Here is a 24,792-nt window from a genome sequence, read left to right as displayed (position 1 = left end):
CAGGAACTTAACACACCCAAGAGCTGGAAATGGATGGAAGAGAAGTGGTAGAATTACTTGTTTGGCAGTCTTCACGTTTGAAAGTCCCATTACTGAATTCCTTCCCCTTCTCTGCCCCAAAATCTTAAATGTCGTTTATGGAAAACGCCTTTAGATTTCATCTTTATCACGTCAAGTGTGGCAACCCCTGTGACGTCCTCCACAAAGTCATCAGTTCTCTGATAACACCGGCAACCTCTCTCTCGTACGACATTCGCCTATCAAAAGCAGAAGTGATAGAAGAAATAAAGCTATCTTAAACAGAAGAAAGGGTAAAATAAGAAATCAAAAGATTAAATAGGCCTGTCTGAAATTTAGAGCTGCAAAGGAGGTAATCTAATATGGAGTTATTGCTGGTGATAGTTTTAGGTCTGCATGCCAAATACGCCACTTGTAAGTAAAAAAAAATTAAATATTCCCATTAGTAATCGAACGTTTTCTGATCTATCAATTATGTGGGCTAATTTTGATTGAAATTTGAATCTCCGCTGATTTTGTTTTATTTTTTATACATTTTTTGTATGTTTTTTTAGCATTTTGTATTTATTGGAATGCACGATCCATAGAGTGGAATATTTCCCCAAACAACTCAATGATTGGAATTGTAGTAGTAGTAGTTTATTAATACTGTATATTAGAATTTACCCCGAGAGAATATCCTCATCCACCTATGCGTATTATGTCTATTAGTTCTATGGATTTTCAGGGCGGTTTGCTTGTTTTGCTGGATGAAAACCCCAAGTTTCCTCTAGAGAAGACCTTGCTTTACTCGCCTGACACCGAATAACTCGGCCACAGAATACACATATAACAAAAGCCCATAAAAGTTCCTCGCGCTATTGAAGGGATTCGAATCCAGGCCTTTTCCAGCCGTTGTGGGGAGGAGCCAGGAATCAGCAGTCACTAAGAAGACTACTTCCCATCGCCTATTCCTAGTAGTGAGCGGGTGCCAGCAATCCAGCACCCCTAGTGGCCCAGACCTGGAGCACCAGTAAAAAAAGTGGAAAAAATACACATTACCAACCTAAACCACTAATATTAACTAAAAAATAGTAAATTAGTTAATAAATACTAAAACTCCACTCAATATATAAATTGTACTGTTCAATTTTAAGTTGGAGTGAAATTATAACAAAATACGAACAGTTGTTGCAGTAGTTTTTAGGAGCATCAGTGATATGTTGCTCCTAAAATACTGCGTATGTTCTGAGGTCAATTTTCTGCTTGCTGGACGAAAAATCAGAGTTTCCGGGGGTGGAGAACCATTCTACTGTCACCTAAGACCAACTAATTCAGCCACATTGTGAAAAAAGCCCATAAAAATTCCTCGTGTCATCAACGGGACCCGAACTCAGGTTTTTTCCACCCGGTGTGGGGAGTACAGCGATTCTAAAAACTGTGACGTCCTCTTGGGTAGCACAGTTAGTAGTACGCCCTCGTGGGTCGCTGAGGCCCTTAAATCCCTAATATAATAATAATAAAATACAAAAAAAATTAGAAATGCAGTAGTTAGCTAAGTTTAGATTACAATCAAACTTTAAGATCGTGTTAATTAAGACTAGAATTTTAATAATATGACAATAAAACGTACTTTTTAAATTTTGGTAATTATCTTTGCCCGAAATGGAGGGATTTTATTATTATTCAGTTCCTCAAAGCCATTACGAAGTTCTTGCTTATACATAAGTTGATTGTACTATTTATATACTAAGGAAGCTGATTTGATTTTGAGGCGGACTTCGAGATAAAAGAAATCCTCTAACAGGAAACAGTTACAGGAAGTGATAAGCTGCAGATGAATATGTGTTTGATGCTTAGTTTCATTTCTGTTAAAGTTGTGCTTCGTATGAGCTTTTCATACTGATTTAGTTTTCAAGATGAGCAAGAGATGAGAACGATCTCCAAGCTACATGAATCCGTTATCTAAGGGCAGATTAGCAGAAATCGAACTATAACATTTCTATGGTGCCTGGGCAATCGACTTGATATCCCCTCTTCCGAGTGACATATTGAATTAGAAATAGAAACATCTACCTAAGCAATCATACGAGCCAACCCTTGATATTGCACTGAAAATGTCAATCAAAGTAATCTATTAATCAGATTATTTGCTGAAAACATTTGGGATCCTTCGCGGAATATCTGCTCTTCTTGGCTACACAGTTATGTTTAGTCTCCCGTTATTTAGGGTGAATATTTTGTAGGCAACTGAGATAAAATGGAAACAGTGCAAGTATAAAGGCGTAGTCTAACTTAAGCGAGTGAGTAAACAGCTGAGCAATTATAACGAGGTTCGTCCATCGTGGAAAAAGAATCTCGACATTGACAGAAAGTCCAGAAGAAGGCATTACGATGATGCGTCTGTTGCTAATCTCTGTGTTCGCACTAATTCGCTTTGGCAAAGAGGAACAAGTTGCATGTAAGTACAAATAAATGAAATTCGTGGAATTTGGTGTTATTGTTAACTTTTGCAGTCATCTACTTGGTAGAGGGTTGTTGGTGTTGTTGCGATGTCTGGTCTGCAAGAACTGTTTAGATCATATTTTTTGCGTTATGAGCGAGGGAACCTCCCATAAATGAATTTGGGTGTCTTCCAATGAAATCTGGAAATATTGAAGTGCATTGTACTGTACGAAATGGGACGTCATTTGTCAACCATTTCTAAATTTTTATCACATGATAAAAATGCATTCTTGCTAAGGCTTCAATATATTGCTTTTCGAATTTATTGTAATCTGGGTCGTTTTACTTGTTTTGTTGGATTAAAAACAAAAACTTTTAAACTTTTCCGGTTGAAAAGCTATGCAACTTCTGTTTGAGACTTACTAACCCAAAAATGGTGTGATAAAGCTGATTAACGTTATCCGGACAATTACAATCCTCTCTCTCTGTCTCTCTCTTTCTCTCCCTCTCTCTCTTTCTCTCTCTCTCTCTCTCTCTCTCTCTCTGCTAGCCATATGGGTTTCTGGTGTGAGTGGTGTGTCCATTATTGAAATTATGAAAATTTAACGAGTATGCTTTCAATTTGTATCGGCGACGCATAAGCTAAACCTCGTTAAAAATCAGAGGTTTCGAAATGCCGTCTTGCTATTGAACTGCATGACAGGAACGCTGTAATTGATCTATACAGCCATAGAAATCAGTTCTACAGGGTTTAATCACCCCGTAGAACTGATTTCCATGGCTGAATGATGAGGCTCAGTAAGTCCTTTTCCAATCAGACTGGCAGAGAACGTTGCTGTCGGAGTTCATCGTCCTGATGAAGTTCGGGGAAGGTGGGGATTATGGTGTGGGGCCGTTTCTAAGGGTATGGGCTAGGACCTTCGGGAGACTGTATTGGGAATTGTGAACGAGAACATCTGCCTTAAGACTCCCATTCTGTCTAAGGTATGGCGATTCTTTATTACATACCCATCTTTGTTTCAACTGAATAATGTACCGTTACTCCGGTGCTGTTTGAGAATGGCTCGCGGATAGAGTGGTGGCATAGTGCTTGAGGAGGGGGCCACCGGTGGTTTCCCACAACTGCGCCATTAGTATTAGTACTCATGTAAAATTAAAAATTACTATATTAGGGTTACCCGTAAATGATTACATTATCCAAGTTGCAACAATGGATAAAAGGATGGTTAAGTGGGAGAAGGCAGAGGGTGGTAATCAATGGGTGCTGCTCTTCTTGGACTAATGTTATTAGTGGAGTCCCACAGGGTTCGGTGTTGGGTCCACTGTTGTTTTGTATATTTATCAATAATATTGATGAAGGTATATCAGGCTTAATGTCGAAGTTTGCAGATGATACAAAGGTTGGCAGGGTTGTTAATGACAGTAATGGCAGTGTGCTACTGCAACAGGATCTAGATAATTTAGGCAGATGGGCTAAGAAGTGGCAACTGAAGTTTAACCTTGACAAATGCAAAGTACTGCATATGGGTAACCCCAGAGTGGTTACCCATATGCAGAGTGGTTACCCTAACTGTGTGGTACTACACTTAAGGTGGTAGAAAATGAAAAAGACCTGGGAGTAATTGTGCAGTCAGATATGAAGTTTTCTGAGCAATGCAGACAGGCTGCCAGGGCAGGTCATGGGGTTTTGTCAATGATATATAGGAATTTTGCTAGCAGGGAAAAGGAGGTGATTGTCCCTCTGTATAAGGCAATGGTCAGGCCACGCCTTGAGTACTGCGTACAGGTCTGGAGGCCTCATTTTAGGAAGGATGTAGATTTACTTGAGCGTATACAGAGAAGGCAACAAGATTGGTGAGGGGAATGAAGGGACCCTCTTACCAAGAGAGGCTTAAGTTCTGCAAATTGCAGCGGCTGGAGAATGTTCACCTGCTAGGTGATCTGATTGAGGTGTATAAGGCCTTGAATGGGTTCAGCACGCTGAATTCTGATGGGATCCTTCTACTTGTTCAGATTACGAACCTAAGGGGGCATAAATTCAAATTAAGAAAAGACAGATGTAGATTAGATGTGCGGAAATTTTCCTTTAGCCAGCGTGTGGTTAATTGCTGGAACAAACTTCCATCTGTCGTTGTGGAAGTTGATAGGTTGAATAAATTTAAGGAGGAACTGGACAGGCATTTGGAGGGAATGGTGTGATTTTTTTTTTTTTTTTTTTTGGCTGATGGTGCATAAGCTCATACACTTGCTTTCTTGCATCAAATGCCACTGCTACTACTACTACTACTACTACTACCCGTATTCGTGTCTGTAAATTGCGTGTGTTCTCTGGTCGATTTGCCTGTTTTGCTGGACGAAAAACCCCCAGTTTCTGAGGGAAAAAACCTTGCTATCTACGCCTGAGACCGACTAACTCAGCCACGGAGTGAAAAAAGCCCACTAAAGTTCCTCGCGTCATCGACGGGATTCGAACTCGGGCCTTTTCCACCCGGTGTGGGAAGGACGGTGATGATACCACTGTGCTACGCACGCAGACAGTACTCATGTAAAGTAAACAGAACTCTAAGTGTCAGAAGTGTGTGTTTTGTGTTAGAGTGGTGTTATGTTCTGTTATTCTTATGGGTTTTGGCCGCAGGGTCCAGAGTGGGAATCTACGAGGGTAATTCAAAAAATAAGTTACACTTGACCATTGTAGCCCAAGAGACATTTATTGAGGTATGTAACATTATGCAATAGAAAGAACCTTGCACTACTTTTCCACATAGTCACCGAGTTGGTGTAAACATTTCTCGGAACGTGAGACTAAACGTTCGATTCCCTGATGATAGAAATCCACTCCTTGGTCATTCAGCTACCGTCGAACTGCTGTTTGCACCTGCTCATCGTTTGAAGATCGTTATCCCTTTTAGATGTTCTTCCAGCTTGCCGAAGATGTGATAGTCACAAGGCGTAAGATCGGGACTGTACGGTGAATGTTGCCATACTTCCCATCCAAAACTTTGGAGCAAGTGTCGCGTTGTGCATGCATCGTGTGCCGTGGCGTTGTCCTGAATGAGAACATCACCTTTGCTTACTTTCCAGACCTCTTGTTTTTCATGGCTGTTTGCAAAGACCGTAATGTTTGAGAGTATGAGACAGCATTAATTGTTGTGCCTTTTGCCATAAATTCCGTGTAAACAATTCCTTCAAGTCGAAAAACACAGTGGCCATGACCTTTCCTGCTGATGGTGCAACTGTGAATTTCTTCTGCATAGGCGATGTTGTGAGTCTTCATTCCACAGAAGCTCTCTTCGTTTTTGGGGTGAAATGGTGCACCCCCGTTTCTTTGCCAGTGTGATGCAGCCTAAGGAGTCATGGCCTTCCACAGAATAGCGTTGAAGGAAAGCTAGAGAAGACAAAAAACATTGACCTTCGTGTTCGTCTGTCAGTGAACAAGGAACCCATCGTGCACAGAATTATCAAGATGTTCACGGACGATGGAATGAACACTGCCTATCGAAATATCCAACTCCTTTCCCGTTTCTGCGACTGTCAGTCTTCGATTATTGCGAATAAGTTCATCAACCTGCATCACGTTGATGGCCTTCCTTTTCGATCGGCATCCGTCAATTCTGTGCGACCACTTTCAAACTGCTGGCATCACTTCACTATGGCTGGACGCGACATTGCATTTTTCCCCATACACCGCCGTTATTTCACGATGAATCTCGGAACAATTCAGGCGTTTCGCCCACAGAAATCATACTGTTCCGCGTACCTCGAACTTGGAGTAACGTTCTAGCTGATGTGCCATTATGAACGCTTGCTCCTACACAACTGTTACGGCTACGTCAACGAAACTCACCCACCAGGGGCGCACGATATGAACTCCATTCCGCGCAGGCGCCACATTTGTTGCGCAATTATACCAAGAGATGGCGGCAGGTGTAACATTTTTTGAATGCCTCTCGTACGCTGCCCACCACAACCACCAGGTGGCCAGGAAGTCCATTGTCTCTGGCTAGAATCTGCCAGGGTCGTCTGATCTTCCTGACAGACCAGGCAAAAAAAAAGTGAGGGAGACAGTTAAAGTGGGAAGGAAAAAGGAAGAAGATGAAAAACAAGACTTAGAAAGAAGACGTCCTGGGGATGAGGGAGGTATGGAGGGAACGAAGGTTGAAGACTCCTGGCCTGAAGCACCACCTAAAAAAAGGTTGCAGGGTTAGAGCCACCCTACAAATGGGGATTTGCATTTCACAACCGAAGACGTCAGAAACACCCGACAGACCTAGCAGAAATAGTGAGCTAGTATGTGGAGCCCAGCTCTGGAGCTTTCTGCGACCAAATTTGCATTGACTTCCGACTGGACTCTACAAGAAGCATGGACAACCAAGGATAGGTCGACCGGAAAAGTGAGCTTCGGGGAATGGGTGTTTGCACCATGAAAATTCCCCTGCACACTCGGCTCTTTTTCTTTCAAGATTTTCCGAAGCACCATTAGCACCATTTCTCCCATTGGATCATATTCATACTTGGATTTCAGGTTAGCTTGGGAAAAAATCACAGGGATTTCATTCCCTGTGATTTTTTTCCAAGCTTAAATCCCCCTTTAAAGGTGAGAGATGTGCAACAACTGAGGAAATTATTCAGAAAATGAAACTAGGAACTATTATCAAATCTAAGGACGCCTATCAGAAATACTTTCAGACTTTGAAGAAGAGTAGGAATCGGCGGGTACAGTGTCAAAGAAAATTACATACAATGGACAAAAAAAAAAAATAACGAACCTTTGTATTAAAACAGTCACATACTGAAGAAATGCGAATAAATGGAAATATGTGCAAAGAAAATTACGAAGCGGGCGACGATATTTGCCTCATTGAGTATACAAGACTCCACAGGCAATTAGATTGCAGTAATCTGAAGCCAGAATGGAGAAAACGTGTGAAGTATCAGATTTTTAAAAACATCTTATCTTGAGTGCACGTTTAACAGGAGCTACAATTCAAGAAACAAAAGACATAACTGATTTCTCAAAAGCATCCATCTCAAAGGTTTTTAATTACTGGAATGCAAGGGGTTTTTACACATCTCAAAGCCATAAATGTGGCAGGAAAAAATTACTTCAAGAGAGAAGCCACTGTACTCTGAGGAGGACTGTACGGAAAAATGGGACATACGGTGTGCAGAAAATAACATCCGAATTCAACCAAGCCCACAACTGCCGAGTTTTAAACGGTACTGTGCGCAGGGAATTGAAGGAATTGAATATTAGCAGTCGCCTGCCTATTTGGAAGTCACTTGTTTGAGAGAAAAACAAAAAAATCCGCTTGCAGTGGAGCCGAGAACGTCGTGATTAGACAGTGGAACAATGAAGGAAAGTCATTTGGTCAGAAGAATGACGATACATTTCATTTGCACTGATAGTAGGCAGAGAATGGGCCGAGAACCTTACAAAGCGATGGACTCTGTTTGCCATGTCAAGACAACCCAGGCATCGGGAGTTAGTATCTTGGCATGAGAATGTTTTATTGGTACGAACTGGATCCATTGATACTGGTGGAAAGTCGATTGTCACCCAGGAAGTACCTGAATCTCTTATTAGATCTATTGCACCCTGCAATGTCATACTTTTAACCGGAAAGTGATGGCCACTTAATATGCATGACAATGCCACAGCAGATCGTGTTAGAATCGCGCAAGAACGGTTCGCAGAACATGACATGGACGATCTTCCCTGGTAACCCACCGAACATGACATGGACCATCTTCCCTGGCCATCCGCATTCACCTGATTTATACAATTGAGAATGTGTGGAACATGCTAGAGAGGGTTATTGTGCGTGTGTGCTTGAATAACACCTCATGAACTACATATATACGAGGGTATATATATATAGTTCATAACTTTCCTTATGGTATTAACGTAAGCCAAGAATTCTTTGGCACTTTTCTTTGACTTCTAGTCATCTACCATGCAGAAAAACTCTTACTCTCAACTGAGTAATGAAGAAAATGTGTAAATGAAAATGTTTTTGAGGAACATCAAGCTGATCAGTGGGAGCATTTTGACCCTCCAAGACCAAAGACGTGAGTTTCCACTGGTGACTCAAAGTCTTGGCTACTTTCGTTCTTTGACTGCAAAGCGCAAATGTTACTTATTAGAGAGTGGAAGATGGGGGAAAGCTGATTATCCTTCATAATAGCGCCAACACTCATATCCCTTTATGAATTGCAAATTAACAAGAGTTGCAGTGCTGTCACTTTAAATTAAAGGACGAAAATCATTAACCTGTTTATAAAAGAATATTACATATTAGAATAAATGTAGCAGGTTGTAAGTGTGCCTGTTGGCCCGCTCTCATATAAGTTGCTCTTTTACTTAGTGCGAGTTGCATCAACTTCAAGAAATTTTGCATACCTTTCGTTAACAGTGAAGGGATGGTTTTATTAATTTTTGTTTTAACATGCATTTAACTATAGTACTGATTGCCTTTTATTTATTTTCAGGTGGTACACCACAAGACACACCTCAGAATCTGTCGACCCCATTAATCCCCGGTGAGTGCGAGGTTGAAACTGAGGTATTTCAGCTGAAGTTGAAACTTGCCCTTCAGGTTGGAGGATTTCAACCCCAGTTGAAATCCTCCAACCTGAAGGACTAGTAACCAGTGTACAGTTTCTTTCTATTTAACACATAAAATTTCACAGCCAAGTTTGAATTGAGAGCTGCTGTGGATTCTCTTATAATGGCGCTTTTTTAACTATTTCATCTGGTCCCAAAATATATATATAAATGAACGATGGTATGAGAAATAAAAGAGCTAACAAAACTGGTCTTTGGCTTTAATCGTGTATTAAGATATTTTCAGGTTGGTGATATCTCACAGCAACAAAAATAATCTTTTTATAATATGTTTTTTTTTTACATTATACACCTTTTGTTTTAATGCTTTTACACAATATATACTTTTGGTATTAAACAGCTTTTATTTTTTGGAATTCTGTGTTATCTATAATCTGCGCACTCTCTTTATAGAACGAGCTTATCTGTTTGGCATCTTTGTGTTTATCTCTTTATTTAAAAATGTAGCGCTTTTAGCGCATTTGTGAAAATTTATCTCAAAATTGTTCCATCTCCACAACTTTCAATTCAACACTTAATTTGCTTTTTTGCATTCCTATGAACTAATCGTAAAATTTTTTCTTCTTACAGGTAACTCAGCGTCGGAAATTCTCTCCCTCCCTGACTGGTATACGAGAAAAACTACAGCAAGACCAAGGTGGGAAACAACACCTAATCCTTCCAGGTCGTGGTGGCAAACCACAGACCAGTCTTGGTGGGAGACAACACATTCCCATTCTATGCCATACTGGCACACTACAATTGATCCTTGGTGGAAGACAACAGCAAAGCCATGGTGGCAAACTACAACACATCCATGGTGGGAGACAACACCCTACCCTTCTAGGCCATGGTGGAAAACTACAAGCCATCCTTGGTGGGGGTCATCACCTTACCCTTCCAGGCCATGGTGGGAAACTACCGATTCAACTCCTAGTCCGTGGTGGGAAACTACTACCCGTCGTTGGTGGGAGACAACACCTTACCCTTCCAGGCCGTGGTGGGAAACTACGAATCCAACTCCTTCCAGGCCATGGTGGGAGACAACACCTTATCCTTCCAGGCCATGGTGGGAAACTACTTCCCGTCATTGGTGGGAGACAACGCCTTACCCTTCCAGGACATCGCGGGAAACTACGAATCCAACTCCTTCAAGGCCATGGTGGTACTCTACAACAAGCCCTCCTTGGTGGAAGACAACACCTACTCCATCCAGACCATGGTGGGAAACTACAGCTACTTCTAGATCATGGAGGTACTCCACAAGCCATCCTTGGTGGGAGAGAACAAGTCCCACTTCAAGAAAACCTTTGTGGGACACTACAACCATGACGAATCCAACAACACCTTGGTGGGAGAAAAGAACAAGTAAGTTTTTAAAAGTCTTTCGGCTCTTAGTTTAATATTTAAAATCCGAAAATAATAGTTGTGTTAACAGTAACATTTTTCAAGGATTTTTAGTGTCTTCACATTTTTAATTCAATTTTAAACGATTTAATACATGAATAAATCTAAAAGAAAGGTCTCCAATTTTGTAATTTAAAAATTATATGTGCTATTGAAATGAACTTTGAACATTCATAGAATTGCTAAGTTTAAATGAAACGAAAGAATCTGATTGATTTCCTTTCTGTTATGACCATGATGCAGTGTTGAATCATAAGTGGCAAATCGCATAGAAACGTGCACAAAAGAAGCGTGAGGATTCGTCCACTTTCTTATTGCCAATATTATATTGCAGTACTGTATTAATATTAGCCATACAGTTCAAGGAAAACCCCCAGGCGTTTGTTGCAATAGCCAAAACAATTTAAAATTAAATAACCAATTACCTATGATTTCCCTCTCACACAGATACTTATCCACTGGACTTTTGACAACATTACTGCTATTTACACTTCAAAATGTCAGACTCAACCACCACCCATGGAGGTCCCTAATTCCAGTAATTAACTGCTCGATTGCTGACGGAAAACTTCCAGTAATCCAATCTAAACTCCCTCCCCTGCACTCTGAATTTAAGGCTCGTGAAAATTTCTCCCTCATTCATTTTAATTCCCTTTCTCAGAGCCTAGTAGACCTCGATGAGGTCCAATCTTAGATGTTTGTTTATCTGCATCGCACACGTTCGAAGTCTCTGTTCATGTGGAACCCTAGTAGTCCAGTTGATATAATTATCATCCTCCGACACCGGGTGGAAGAGGCGTGGTTTTGAATCTCGCTCATGACAAAAGGAATCTTTATGGGCTAGGTTAGACACAAGGAATCTTTGTGGAGCTGCGTTAGTCACCTCAAGAGAGGGAGGGAACCAAAGTTCTTCGTCCAACAAACAGGAAAATCCACCACAGAACACGCGAAATTTACGGACAATATACGTACAGTATATTGTCTGCTCAATGCAATATGGTACAATATACGAGTATATAACTCATATAATATGGGTCATTATATGTAGATATGGATAATATGGGACAATGTTTGTATGGTACAATATGGTCTAAGTCACTAAAACCCTATAACAGTAACCTTTGATGTGGGACTGAGTCAAATGCTTCACTGAAATAAAACTAAACAATCTCGAAATCATTTCCTATATCCAGTTGATGAGCGAGTGACTCAGTCAAAATAGCTAAACAGACATTCATTAAACATGATTTTCCCCTTACAAAACCATGCTGTGTTCCCACCGGAATTCCATTTCCATCTAAATGATCCGGTAATGCACTCTTTATCATTGTCTCCCTGATTTTCCTGATCGCTGAAGTCAGTCGCCAGGTCGGAAGTTCCTTAACTCACTCTTAGAACCACCTTTATGTATTGGCAATACATGGAACTTCTCTAATCCAACTGAATAACTCCTGAGTTTAGTGACGACCTCAATGGTTCACTGAACTCTCTTGCCACCTCCCTAAAAATTACCGGGTACGTATCATCAATGATACGTACACCAGGAGCCTAACTGACCTTTAGACTGGAAAGTTTTTCTAATAGTCTTCTGAAATTTCAATATCGCTAATTTCATATTTTCCATCTCTACTTGCACATCCACTCCTCGCCATGCAGGAACTTTCGTCTGAAAATATCGATAAAATTACCTGTTCAGTTCATTCGCAACATCAGCTGGGTTACCTAAGGCATGCAATGGTCCTATCTGGTTTATTTTCTTGTTCTTTGTATTCCCATACATGAAAAACTCCTTGCCCCATTCTTTGCTCTCTTAGCCAGTCAAACCTTGAGTGTGGTACGATTGGAAGTCAACTTACAGTTGTCATAGACTTCAGTCCTTTTCATTGCCATCTAACTTTTCCATGTCATCTTTTACTGCTCTATTTTGTGTACCAATATAAACACTAATTCTCTTTTTCAGTAGAAATATTAGATTATAAGTGTGACATAAAAGCATTTTCTTCTCTTTTCAGCAATAAGAATCGAACGTATTTGGAAAGTAAGAAAAGCTCTTGGAAATGCGGTCGGGTGGGTTATTCATACAAGGCACCCTGACTGGGGTTGGGGGCCCGACACGCCTCGAGCGCTGGTGGCGCTGTACTTGATTAATAAAAGAAATTTCGTTCCCAGTGAAGTAGAAAATGATGTGATGATCAAAGCTCTAGAAGTAGATGTGGCCTTGTCTTTGTTAAAGTAAGTAAAATAAGGAAGAAGCACGTTTGAATTCTTTCCAAACTTATAAATGTTTGCAAGCATTCAAAAAGGCTTCTTTTAATTCGCTGGCAAAAAATCCTGTAGGATTATATTAATTTTAGTGAGTAGTAGTTTATTAATAAAGATGGAACCTTCCTCATAAAGGAAGGCGCCATCTTTATTTCTGTCGTTATTAGAACGGACAGCTAACAAGATAGTAGAGTCTGGTTTCCATAGCTGTATAAGTTCACAAGATCGTGGATCAACCTGAGACACTGAGCAAGTGGTCACATGATACGATTATGAAGGAATGGCGCTGGTGGAGGAGACATCCCTAAACAAGTTGAGGACATTTCTCCGATAAATTGCAGAAAGTCTGCATCCACTTGCTGCACTGCTAACAGTTGTCCAAAAGGCAGAAACCACCCTTTTATCCACTGGACGAAATTTCATTAAATTTTATATTTTAGGTCTTTTAGGAAGATTTGTGAAACCATCTAAAATTTTATTAAAATCGGACAAATAGAAATCCGCCATTTAGCATTTACAGGAATAAATAAGTAAAGTGCATCGCAAAAGTGTTGACAATAGACCAACAAAGCATTATTGATCTGTTGACAACGAAGCATTTTATCTATTTGAAGTACATATTGCTATTTATTTAATTTATTAAATTACAGAGCGTGAAAAGCGTGTTGCATTTCGATTTTTATTAATTACTAAAACATGAGTGAGTTTTATATTGAGGTATATAAAGTGAAAGAAATAGTTTTTTTCATATAAAATAAATTTTCTGTTTATACTCCGGGACTCCTCTGAGTATCTCGTGAACCCTCTGACCACGCGGCCAGAGGAGTTCACAAGATAGAGAGAATAAAATAAACAGCACCATATTTAGCAGTCACGAGCTTGAACCCCGGTCACTCAAAGCACGTGTACTAGTGCACTCTCGCGACTGACCATTCGGTTACGGCTATCATTAGACACTTGACACGAGTTGAGTCACTCGATCAGATTCTCGTCATTACTAACCACTGTTATACCATTTGCAGGAGAAACGAGGTTCCACAGACTCAGCTGGCTCACTACATCAACGCCCTCTTGGCTGCGTGTCTTGACCCTCGAGATTTCCATGGATTCAACCTCGTCCAGATTGTAAAGGAGAAGGCAGCGACTGAGAACTTCACCTACCCTTTCGTGGCTCTCAGTCTGTGTATGGCTGGAGAAAACCTCACGCACGCTCAGATCTTCAGTCTCGTACGGATTCTTCACTCTGATAAAGGACAGTCATCCTGGGGTGGTAAGTAATTGTCTGAAAGTTTTGGGAAATTTTCCACGTTGATCTTAAATGGATTAGAATCATGCGTAATCTTAAATGGTTTATGATTTACAGTGAGGGTTCGATAACTTTTGAGAAGGGCCCAGAATGTATTGTTTTGCCTACAGGTTATCATAAGTTATCGCACAGCCACACGTGATCTTTAACAACCATACCAAACTAGATTGGGGGCCTTGACTCTGACCCCCCTCTGTGGTGGCGGTATGCAGTTTCGCTACTGCGCGGCTACCTATAACCCTTCCCTTATTTATTTATTTATTAATCTGTTTATTATTCTGCTCAAGTGCCACCTCCCTGGACAGCACTAAGCTAGGGGGATGATACTTACATACAGAGGTTAAGACAGGGACATGAGTCCAGCGGTTACATAGAGCAGATGTAATCTTAACCCGAAAGGTACAGAATTTGTGTTTATTATTTTACATACTTGAAAGTTGTGCAATACCGAAGCGTCAAATGGCCCACAAAGAAAGCAACGCGGAGATGGGGAAAACCCCTGGTGCCACATGACAACAACATACCTTACACCTTACACCTTACCGAAGTGTCTCGAATTAAAGGATATTATTTTCTCAAAAGTGCTATAAATTACAAAAGTATGAAGAAATGTAGAAAATATAGAGAAATGTGGCAGTTCTTCACCGGTTGTTGCACGTGGTATCTCTTCAATCTTGACTGTCCTAGTGCGCACAGCCAGGCATCTTTGGAGTGTAGATTCTAAGAGAGAGGACCAGTGATGGCTTCACTTTATTTTATTTTTCATTCAACTTTCACGGGATACACTGTCGTGACAATTTTCCTTCTGGTGGCGTCTCATAAGTGTACGTTTGCAAATGTGTCCGTCAGCTTCTGACGTCTGTATGTATGCTGCTCGCAGAATTTGTCCAGGTGGCTGGATTGTTGATCAAATCTACCGTGTTTCCTGGGAACATGCGTCTCAAGCCTTTCAGGTTGTTCAAACTGATTGTGAGTGGGAGCCTTGGGTCCATTTGATTCCTTCTGGCAATGCTGGGAGAGATCACTAATGTCAGGGGCGTCGAGTCGTCTTGTGATTAGTCGGGCAAATTCAAGGTTTGCTGCCACAATCTGTTGTTTCCATGGGGTGACTTCCAGATTTATGTAGAACTGAGCCCTAGAAATGGTGTATTGGTTGCCAGTCCGCCAGTTGAGCCATTTCAGGAGCAGCCAGTATTCCAGGCTGAGGAATTTGTTGAAGTGTTTGTGGGAGCAGAGGACCAAATGGTTGCAGCATAGAGAGGTATGGGATAGACACATTGGACAACATATTTCTTTACCAGTTCGGCGTCAAGAATTCCCGTTAGTTCCTGGTAGATCGCCACATGGCGGAGTACATTTTGGTTTTCGTGTTCAGGAATGTCAGCCCCTCATCCCATAGTAATCCGAGATCCTTGTGTGTTTTAACTTTCTGAATAGGTGATCCATTGATGGTAAGATTGATATCATTGCGTGATTTCTTCCAGGTGAAAGATATTTGAGCTCTTTTTGCTTGAGTAATCTGTAATCCGATGGAATCCAGATATTGTTGGAGGTTATGTATGGTTTTACTTGCCTGCAAGCTAGTGCTAAGAACCTCAGTTTGGTCAGAAGATGTGATATAAAGTTTTAGGTCACCAGCGTGTGATTGGACGTCAGTTTGGGTTGCCAGGAAGGGCTCGAGCGCTGCAGCATGTTGTTGTTATTTGGTTTTTAGGAGCATTAGCAACTAAGGCCATATTGCTCCGGGGATATGCGGTGGTCAATCCCTGACCTTTTCGCATCCTCTGTATTTGGTCGCTCATGGGCTCGAACCCCGGTCTAATCAAGAAGCGTGTGGTACGCACTGCTGCTCCTACCCACCTGACTACGGAGGCGCCGCGCTGCAGCAAATAGGGTTGATGATAGGACTCCCCCTTGTGGGACAGTTGTGCGAAATGCAATTTGTGCGAAAGCTGCCATGTGAGATGATGAGATGTTTATGCTCCAGGATTGATTTAATGATACTGAGAGTCCTTCCATTGATGTTGAAGTACTGCTGGAGAATGGTGATTAGAGCTGTTATGTCTATTTTATCATAGGCTGCTTTTATGTCAAAGAAAATATCGTCAAGCTGTGTCCTGATGTTGACGGCTTTCTGGATTCTGGTAAGGGTGTCTAGGAGGTTGCTGTCAGTCGATCTCCCCTTAATCACGATGTGGAGGTACGGAAGCCAGTGATTGAAACAGTAGTCTGCAATGGTGGGCTGGATCGCTTTTTCAAATATCTTGAGGAACCCACAGCCGATGGCAATAGACCTGAAATCTTGAGGCCGCTTGGGATCCCTGCATTTAGGAACTGGCTGAACAAAGTATGTGTTCAAGATATTTGGAATATCTCCACTTTCTAAGATTTTATTGAAAATATGGACTAGGGGGTCTATAATATATGAACTGCAGATTTTGATTAGAAACAGAGGGAACCGGTCAGGACCCACTACAGCTTTCAGTGGAAATGTTTTGACGATCTCCATTAGATGGAAGTGTGGGCAACGTTGGGCCTTAGTAGTGAATCCAGCGGCTAAACGGCCAGATGAACAACGATACACAACACTACACATATACAAAATCCACACACTTTTAAATCTCTGGCCTTCCCAGTGAACTGGTACACCCACAATAAAAGCAACGCGGAGATGGGGGAATCTCTGGTGTCATTAAACACTGAAAACACTTACACACTAGTAATATTGAAAAAACTGATTTTTATTATAGAAATCAATACCATACGGGTCCACATTTAGCCTGAATAGCACGACTCGTTGGGGTTTTTTTTCTATTGGTCAAGGGTTTACAAAGGATAGAGAAGAGCTAACAACACCCCAAACCATGTTTGGCTTGTGGAACATCAATTTGCCAATGGAAGCCAAGCCCAGTGAATGGATCCTGCTTGCTTTTTGGAACGTTTAACCACCATGTTATCAAAATTCCCTAACGACTTTCGTACCTCTATGTTCTCTCTATTCAGGAAGCATTTTCTAATTACATAAACTGAAATTTGAGATTAAAAACAGAAAAGATGCGATGTAACTGTTTCATATATTTAATTCGTTTTTATCTTTTTCATGCAATAAATGAAGTCAATTACGCAGACATGAAAACTCTATCCTTGCTGGCATTGGTATGTGCTGCGGGAAGAGATGAGGTTCAGAAGAAAATCCAAATAATGGAAGCCCCAGAAAGCTATGAAACTACAACCCCTCTATCTAATCTCCACCTAACGGATATATCGTTCGTCACACAGGAAGATTTGGTTAACGTTGTAGCAGAAGGTATTCGTTCCCTTAGAGATCGGCAAATGAGTAATGGTGGATTTGGTCAGGCTTATACTACAGCTCTAGCAATGCAGGTGAGTAATAACTATAATTAACCTTAAATTAGTCTCCCCACGGGATAAACCACTTCAGAGTGGAATCCCCTATCTTTGTATAAAGTTCAAAAAAGAGAACTGACAGGCTAGGAAGTTTCAAGTCCAATATTAATTACTGTATAATGAATGCTAGGCAGTAGGAAATCTTTAAATGTTGATATCAATTTTCCAGACACTGTTTGCTGCAGGAGATATGGGATTAGGCTGGAGAGTGCAGGCTGCCACAGATTACCTGCTGTCCCACCAAGAAATCGATGGCTCCTTTGGAACATTCTTAGCAACATACTTCGCAATCCCTGTCCTTACTGGGGGAAGTCTTCTGGACCTGGCTTCTGTTAACTGCTTTCAACGTCAAAACAAAACAGGTAAATAATACTTTTTAGTATTTCCTACTTTGTAAAATTTTATAGAAAATTTTCCTTAAGTTTCCTTAAAACTTCTTGCTTTAAGAAAAATTGTTTCTTTTCTCAAAAAACAGTTCAATGAAAAGTGTTTATGTTTATCTGTTGATAAATTGTCAACTTGGCTTGTTTGAATCTGTTGGAATTTTATGCAATGCAATTCGCTATTTGAAGCAGAAAAGAAAGGTGTTAAGATTTGAATCAAATCTTTTCTCCAATGCCTTCCATTTTTTTTCCCAATAATAGTGGATTACGTTTGGACAAAAAAGTTTTCAGGATGTCATATTAACTATAAATGGGCTAGGCATATTATTTAGTGTGCTTTGAATAATCCGATCCTTGAGATAACATCACTTCAAGAAAGCCACTTCGAAAAACGATGATATACCTTGAGATAGTCTCTCGCTGCTGATCGAGATAGTCGCCATCTATCTCTCTCTCTCTGGTGACTCCGGGGTGTCTTTTAACGAAGAAGCGTTGTGCAACTTCAATGCCTTCCTCATTATTTTGAAAACCCGCCTCTGAACTCCGAACTAATCAGAAGATGCTAGGTCAAAATTATAGGTAGAAAAGAGGAATATAGACTTCCCATTTCAAATCCCAGAAGGTATTACTATACCTCTGGGATCTTGCTGGAAACAGATCCTTCATTCAGTTGCAACACTAAGCCACATGAATGTTTCCTCACTCCGTAAGAAAATCAATGAAGATGGCATCGTATACACTCTTGTATTGCCAAGTATGGACAAGTTTTTCGTTGCACATAAAATTTAAAAAAAAAAATTTTTTTCAAAACTGAAACTCTTCAAAAATGATATCCACTGCTTGTTACTGCAGCAGAGATCATAAAAAGAGATACAGTGCGATTTTCAGCATACAAACCTGCAATCAACCGTCTTCGTTATTTCAATTGCTTCCTTCTCCTAAATATTTCAAATGGAAACTTCTGAAAAAATTTGTAGAATCAATTTGTCAGAAGAAGCAAACCTTTATGTTCATGATAACTATATTACGTCTGGAATGAATTGCCTATTAACAGCCCCAGTTGTGGAAGTTTCCCCCCATCTTGTTTTCCATATACTAATCAGACTGTTCCAACACTTCTTTTCTTGTTTAATATCTTAGTTAGAATTTAAGTTAATTTGTATTTCCACATATGTAGTTGCTTCTTTATTCGGTAACGCAGTCCTCAAAAAATCAAATACATTAGCATTAGTAGAGGCATACGATGCAAGAAAGCAAGCTTATGCAGCACAAGCCAAAAATAACCCCCCCCCATTTCACCCCTCCATTCGTTCCAAATGACTGTCCAGCTCAGCCTTAAGTTTATTTAGGCTATCAACTTCCACAACAAAAGATGGAAATCTGTTACACCAATCAACCACCCGCTGGCTAAAGGCAAATTTCTACAACGTTCCTCATTTTGAATCTATGCCCCCTCAGGTTCGTAATCTGAGCAGGAGGAAGAATCCGATCAGCATTCAGCTTGCTCAAGCCATTCAAGGCCTTACACACCTCAATCAGATCACCTCGCAGGTGCCTACTCTCCAGGCGCTGCGATTGTGTCATTTAATATTTTGTGATGATACCTTTTGCTTTTATGATGGCCTTCAATCTTCGCAACATACTCTCAACCAGCTTTTTATAAATGTCAGGTGATATGTTCCTCCATTCGGTCTTTAACGCAGCCACCAGTTCGGCCTTGTTCTTTGGGTGATCTCGTGCCTGACGATCCAATATATCCCAAAGATTCTCGAATAGGTTCAGCACTCTGGGCTGGCGAATCCAACATTTCCACACCCATTCCTCAAACCACTCTGTTATGACCCGAGCAGTATGGCATGGCGTATTGTCTTGCCTTCCCCGAAGTATTGCCATAATGTTGGAAGTGCATAATTATCCAGGCTGTCCTGGTATTGCACAGCTTGAAACCATAAAAGGAGCCCCATACCATGACACTGCCTCTACAAAACTTCATTGTTGGGAGGATACAATCAGGAAGGAACTGTTCCCCTGGCATTCGCAACACCCAGGAACGGCCATAAGACTGGTAGAGTGCGAACCTCAACTCGTCTGTCCATAGAACTGTTTTCCACTGCTCTATAGTCCAAGATTCGCGCTCCTTGCATCATGTTAATCGGCATCTAGCATTTGTTGAGGTGATCAATTCCGTTGAACTGTTGAGGTAATTCTGTTGAACGTGTCATCTTGCATTATGTGCATATTTATAGCAGGTTCTGTGAGTGTTGCATGCATAGGACCTGTTTCCCCATCTTAATGGTAGGGCAATATATATATTTACGTCGTACACATAGGACAGCATTTTTATGTCGACTTGCTTTATTATTTTTACGATATCATTCAAGCAAATGAAAAATAAGAGGTCCCAAGGAAGATCCTTGTGGAACGCTCCATTCATATTTTCAAGTAAGGAACGTTGGATGTGTTTAATTGTATATTGATATAGCGATTTGATGTTAAAAAAAATATTGGGTTTCACTTTTTTTCGTTCTAGGAAAACTTTATAATGGTGTGGTGAGCGACAGAACTTAGCAATCCCATTTTATACTGCATACTGATTAAACTAGTCTGGCCTTTTCTATCATTACTAACAGTCACCACTGTTCCACGGCTGATTCGCATCCTTGTGTTTTTTAATGACTCGGTATTAAATTATATGATTAGCATAGCTTTTAAGAATAGGGTCATCTGAAGATATGACCCAGTAAAGATCCTACAGAGTAGTCAGTTATAAATATTTTGGAGTTCTTGTAGAAAAGCGATATACATAAACTGTTACGGACTCCTTTGTAATCTTTAAAATAAAAATTCTCATGCTCACTGGAACCAAAGTTGTTTAGACTTTGTGACCAATCCTCACATGTGAACTCTAGTACTGAGGAAACTATAAAAAATATTTAATTTCTATGTAAATGTATTAATAATAAATACTTTTACTTATCTTTTTAGCCGGAAATTTGTTAGAGGTGCTGGAGAAAAGGATGGGTAACAAATCAGATATACAATATATCTTAAAAATCGGAGACAATGTGGAACATGCCTTCAGCATAATCTTCCGTCTGCCTGTCAATACCACATTTTTTGAAATCATGAAGGCTGCTGCACAGGTGGATCCAAAATTCAGGTATGTGAGTGGCATTTTCAATTCTGTTAATTTTTTCATAGATAGTTTCACCAGGTAACTTTTTAGGACTTCTCAACTGGTACTTTTTAAATTGTACTGTATATTGGGATTAACTAAAGTACAAGTTGCAACAGCATCATTTGTTTAAATAACTACACTGTCCAGTCAAAATATTATAACCACCTACCAAATGGAGAGTATATTTTCTCCTTCTTGCAGCCACATGGGAAGGCATGGTAAGGCAAGGCCTCTAAATGTTGCAGTAGGCATGTTGTACCATGTTACCAGGATTGTGCCCCACAGATCCGCGATAGCTCATGGTGAGGATCCAAATGCCAAATCTGTTGATTCACATAATTCCAGAGATGTTTGTTCTATGGGATTCATATCCGGCGAATTCAGCAGCCAAGGTAGCACACTGGAAGTCACTTTCATGTTCAGCAAATCACTCTAAAGCAATACTGGCAACGTGGCAGGGCGCATTATCTTGATAGAATACACCTGTACCACCGAGAAGATAGTCACCATGAAAGTGTGCGCCTGATCAGCCAAAGGATCAGTAGCTTTTGACATTTAGAGTGCGATGTAGGGGGTATGAGGGCTCAAAGAGATTCCTAGGGAAACATTCCCCCCCTACCAAAACACTGTCGCCACTTGCCTGTTTCAGTTGCACCAGGACATCAGAATGATTCCTCTATGTAGATTGTCGCTGTACCCGCTATCGTCCACATGGCAAAGCAGGAAATGTAATTCATCAAAAAAGGCAACTTTTTTTCAGGCGTCAGTAGTCCAATGGCGCTGGTCAGATGCAAAATTTGGGCATCATTGGATTGCAGCCCTAAGCACCTACCCGTGAGGCCCATACAGAGGAGATTTTGTTGGATCGTTTTCTTGGAAATACCTCTGGTCATCCCCTGGTTAGAATCCATGGTCAGCTTTTCTCCGTCTATTGGCTCACACAACAAAGCTTATGTTGCACAGCCATCGATTAGGTGTGGATGAACGCCATACGCACGGCAATTGCTGTACTGTCCACTCTTGGAACACCTTAACTGCAGCACTTAACAAACAGCCCACAAGATTCGTACTTCCCATACTACTGGTGCCAGACAATTATCCCTTTTTCGGAGTGTCAGATGAAGTCCCTTGCCTGTGTCGATCAAGTATTCTGTATGGACTGCAAGCCACAAACAAACCTGCAGTAGATATTTAACAGTTCTTCCCGCAATGTATGTGCCAAAGGCAGAGAGGAACAACAGATTGCTAAAACGGAGGGGGGTGTAAAATGTTTGGACTGAACAGTGCATAATGGAAAAACTAATTTTGTCGCAAAATCATATCATGTGTATATTGAGAAATATCCTTTGTTTTCAGATTCAAATATATACGCACTGAATCTGGGCCCTACGTCTATTCCTTATCTGGAAAATCCAATGATGCAGAGCACGGTAAGGCGTGGATTCTGTATCGAAAGCGTAAGGGTGTACAGTTAGAATTGTATGAGAAAGGTAAGTAAAGTCCTCTGCATATTTTAAGTTATTACAATAAATGGCAAAAATCTTGCTTCTAATTTTGCTTCAATAGACGATTTTATTTCAAACTTATTTTTCTTTTTATTTCTGATACTTCGTGAATATTCTTTCGTAAATCATTTTTAACATATTCAGCTTCCATAACAATTTCCTTTGGAAATTTCTTGATTAACCCCCCTCCAACTCCATTCGTAAAAAGTGTGAATAAAAAAAGTAATTGTAGTGTATATTATTACACTGCCTAATATTTTGTTTCTTTCTCTCTTCCAGGAGCACAGGAACTAAAAATTCAGGAGAGTGATGACCAAATCATCATGTGGTACAAGACTACAATAATTTAAATTATTTTAAACTCCATTTACAACTGAAAGCGATTATTAATTTACTACAGTATTTATTTTAAATAATTAAAAGAACAAAATCCGATAATTATTGGAAAGTCACCATTTTATTAATTCTCATCCCATTCGATATTGTAGTTTTGTATTTGTGCGTATGTACAATGGATAATCTGATCTTCAAAAAAAATAAAAATATTATCATAAAGTGATCTAGTTCCGTTTTTTTTTGCCACATCAGTTCCATGTGCCTTTCATACCCTTAAAGGGCCCTGTCATCTATTTCTCACGACGTCTGGCATTAACCATTGCTTCTAAGGAGTCAGATATCCCAATACATTAGCATTAGCAGAGGCATACGATGCAAGAAAGCAAGCTTATTCAGCATCAGTCAAAAAAAAAAAAAAAACTCCCATTTCACCACTCCATTCATTCCAAATGCCTGTCCTGCTCAGCCTTAAATTTATTTAGGCTATCAACTTGCAAAACAGGGGATGGAAGTCTGTTCCACCAATCAACTACCCGCTGGCTAAAGGCAAATGTCCATACATCTATTCTACAAGTCTTTCCTTAATTTGAATCTATGCCCCATCAGGTTCTTAATCTGAGCAAGAGGAAAAATCCCATCAGCATTCAGGTTGCCCAACAAATTCAAGGCTTTATACACCTCAATCAGATTACCTCGCATGTGCCTATGCTCCAGGTGCTGCCATTTGCAATTTGCAAATGGCAGCACCTGGTAAGGGCCTTTCTTGGTAAGGGCTCGCCTTTGTTCTCCACACCAATCATGTTGCCCTTCTTTGTACTCGTTCTAGCAACTGTACATCCTTCCTAAAATAAGGTCTCCAGATCTGTACACATTACTCAAGGTGTGGCCTAACCATTGCCTTGTACAACGGGACAATCACCTCCCTGTCACAGCTAGCAAAATTCCTATATATCATTGACAAGACTCTATGACCTGTCCTAGCAGCCCACTGCACTGTGCAGCGAACATCATATCTGACTGCACAATTAGCCACAGGTCTTTTTCACTTCCCTGAGCGTAGTACCAGACAATTGGTACATTTCGCATCGGTTATTGCTACCCATATGCAATACTTTGCATTTGTCAATGTTAAACTACAGTTACCACTTCTCAGCCCATTTGCCCAACTTATTTAGATCCAGTTGGAGTAGCATACTGTCTTTACTGTCGTTAACAAACCTGCCAACCTTTGTGTCAACTGCAAACATTAAGCCTGATATACCTTCATCAATATCATTGATGAATACACAAAGCAACAATGGACATAGCACCGAACCCTGGGGAACTCCACTAATAACATTCGCCCATCAAGAGCAGTGTCCATTGATTACCACTCTCTGTCTCCCACTCAACCATCCCCTTTATCCATTGTAGCAACTACCCTTAATGCCATACCTCTCCAATTTTACAGCAGTCTTCCATGCGCAACAGTATCAAAAGCATTTCTGAATTCCCAGTATATGATATCAAAATTATTTTTGGCATTCAGTTCCTTTGTGACCACATCATAGTATTCAATTTTATAGTTTATTGGTAACATCATCAATTGATCCCAATGTATAGAATTTAAGAATTGTCTGAGACCCCTGCACTCCTCTTTACAAAAGCAAAATCCCTTCCCTTCACCCTTGATAATAGTTACAGCTTTAAGTAAATCCCACATCAGTACATTGTGATCGATGTCACCCAGTGGTTCCTTTATTTGAAAATTCTTAATGCATGAATAATCAAATCAAGAGTATTACTTCCTCTGGTTGCCTCTCGAACATGTTGCTGTAGAAAACAGTCGTCCAATAAATTTAACCCCAGGGGCTCACATCTGGTGAGTATGGGCTTGGCACACCCAGCGTCCTGAGCTGGATATCATCATCATTCTTCTCTTTCTTGGTGATTCCCTTCTACTTTTCTCTCTCTCTCTAGGG

At 40.5% G+C, this 24,792-nt stretch overlaps 1 protein-coding gene across 2 annotated transcripts; it reads left to right on the top strand.

The window, feature by feature from the left end:
* The first annotated feature begins 1,891 nt into the window (after positions 1-1,891).
* On the top strand, positions 1,892-22,886 carry LOC150089071 (uncharacterized protein CG3556-like). Of its 2 annotated transcripts, XM_090369800.1 has the most exons (10): positions 1,892-2,458; positions 8,932-8,982; positions 9,638-10,414; positions 12,466-12,685; positions 13,738-13,985; positions 17,137-17,405; positions 17,599-17,791; positions 20,798-20,972; positions 22,347-22,480; positions 22,775-22,886. In XM_090369800.1, exons 1-10 carry the CDS (start codon positions 2,392-2,394, stop codon positions 22,843-22,845), a joined length of 2,205 nt encoding a protein of 734 aa, XP_090225926.1. In that variant the 5' UTR covers positions 1,892-2,391; the 3' UTR covers positions 22,846-22,886. The 2 variants fall into 2 exon arrangements, with proteins under 2 accessions (XP_090225926.1, XP_090225927.1); XM_090369801.1 differs by lacking the exon at positions 8,932-8,982.
* The last annotated feature ends 1,906 nt before the right edge of the window (positions 22,887-24,792 follow it).

Source organism: Mastigoproctus giganteus, chromosome 3 (assembly GCF_048544385.1).
Source record: "Mastigoproctus giganteus isolate SK-2022 chromosome 3, ASM4854438v1, whole genome shotgun sequence".
Classification (NCBI taxonomy): Eukaryota; Metazoa; Arthropoda; class Arachnida; order Uropygi; family Thelyphonidae; genus Mastigoproctus; species Mastigoproctus giganteus.
This window is presented reverse-complemented; position numbering and strand designations above follow the sequence as displayed.

Bases quoted from the DNA above. Each gene is read 5' to 3' on its own strand.
- LOC150089071 (XM_090369800.1), top strand. From the start codon at position 2,392: ATGATGCGTCTGTTGCTAATCTCTGTGTTCGCACTAATTCGCTTTGGC. The intron at 2,459-8,931 runs GTAAGTACAAAT...ATTTATTTTCAG, and splicing joins CAAAGAGGAACAAGTTGCAT to GTGGTACACCACAAGACACA. The intron at 20,973-22,346 runs GTATGTGAGTGG...CTTTGTTTTCAG, and splicing joins CAGGTGGATCCAAAATTCAG to ATTCAAATATATACGCACTG.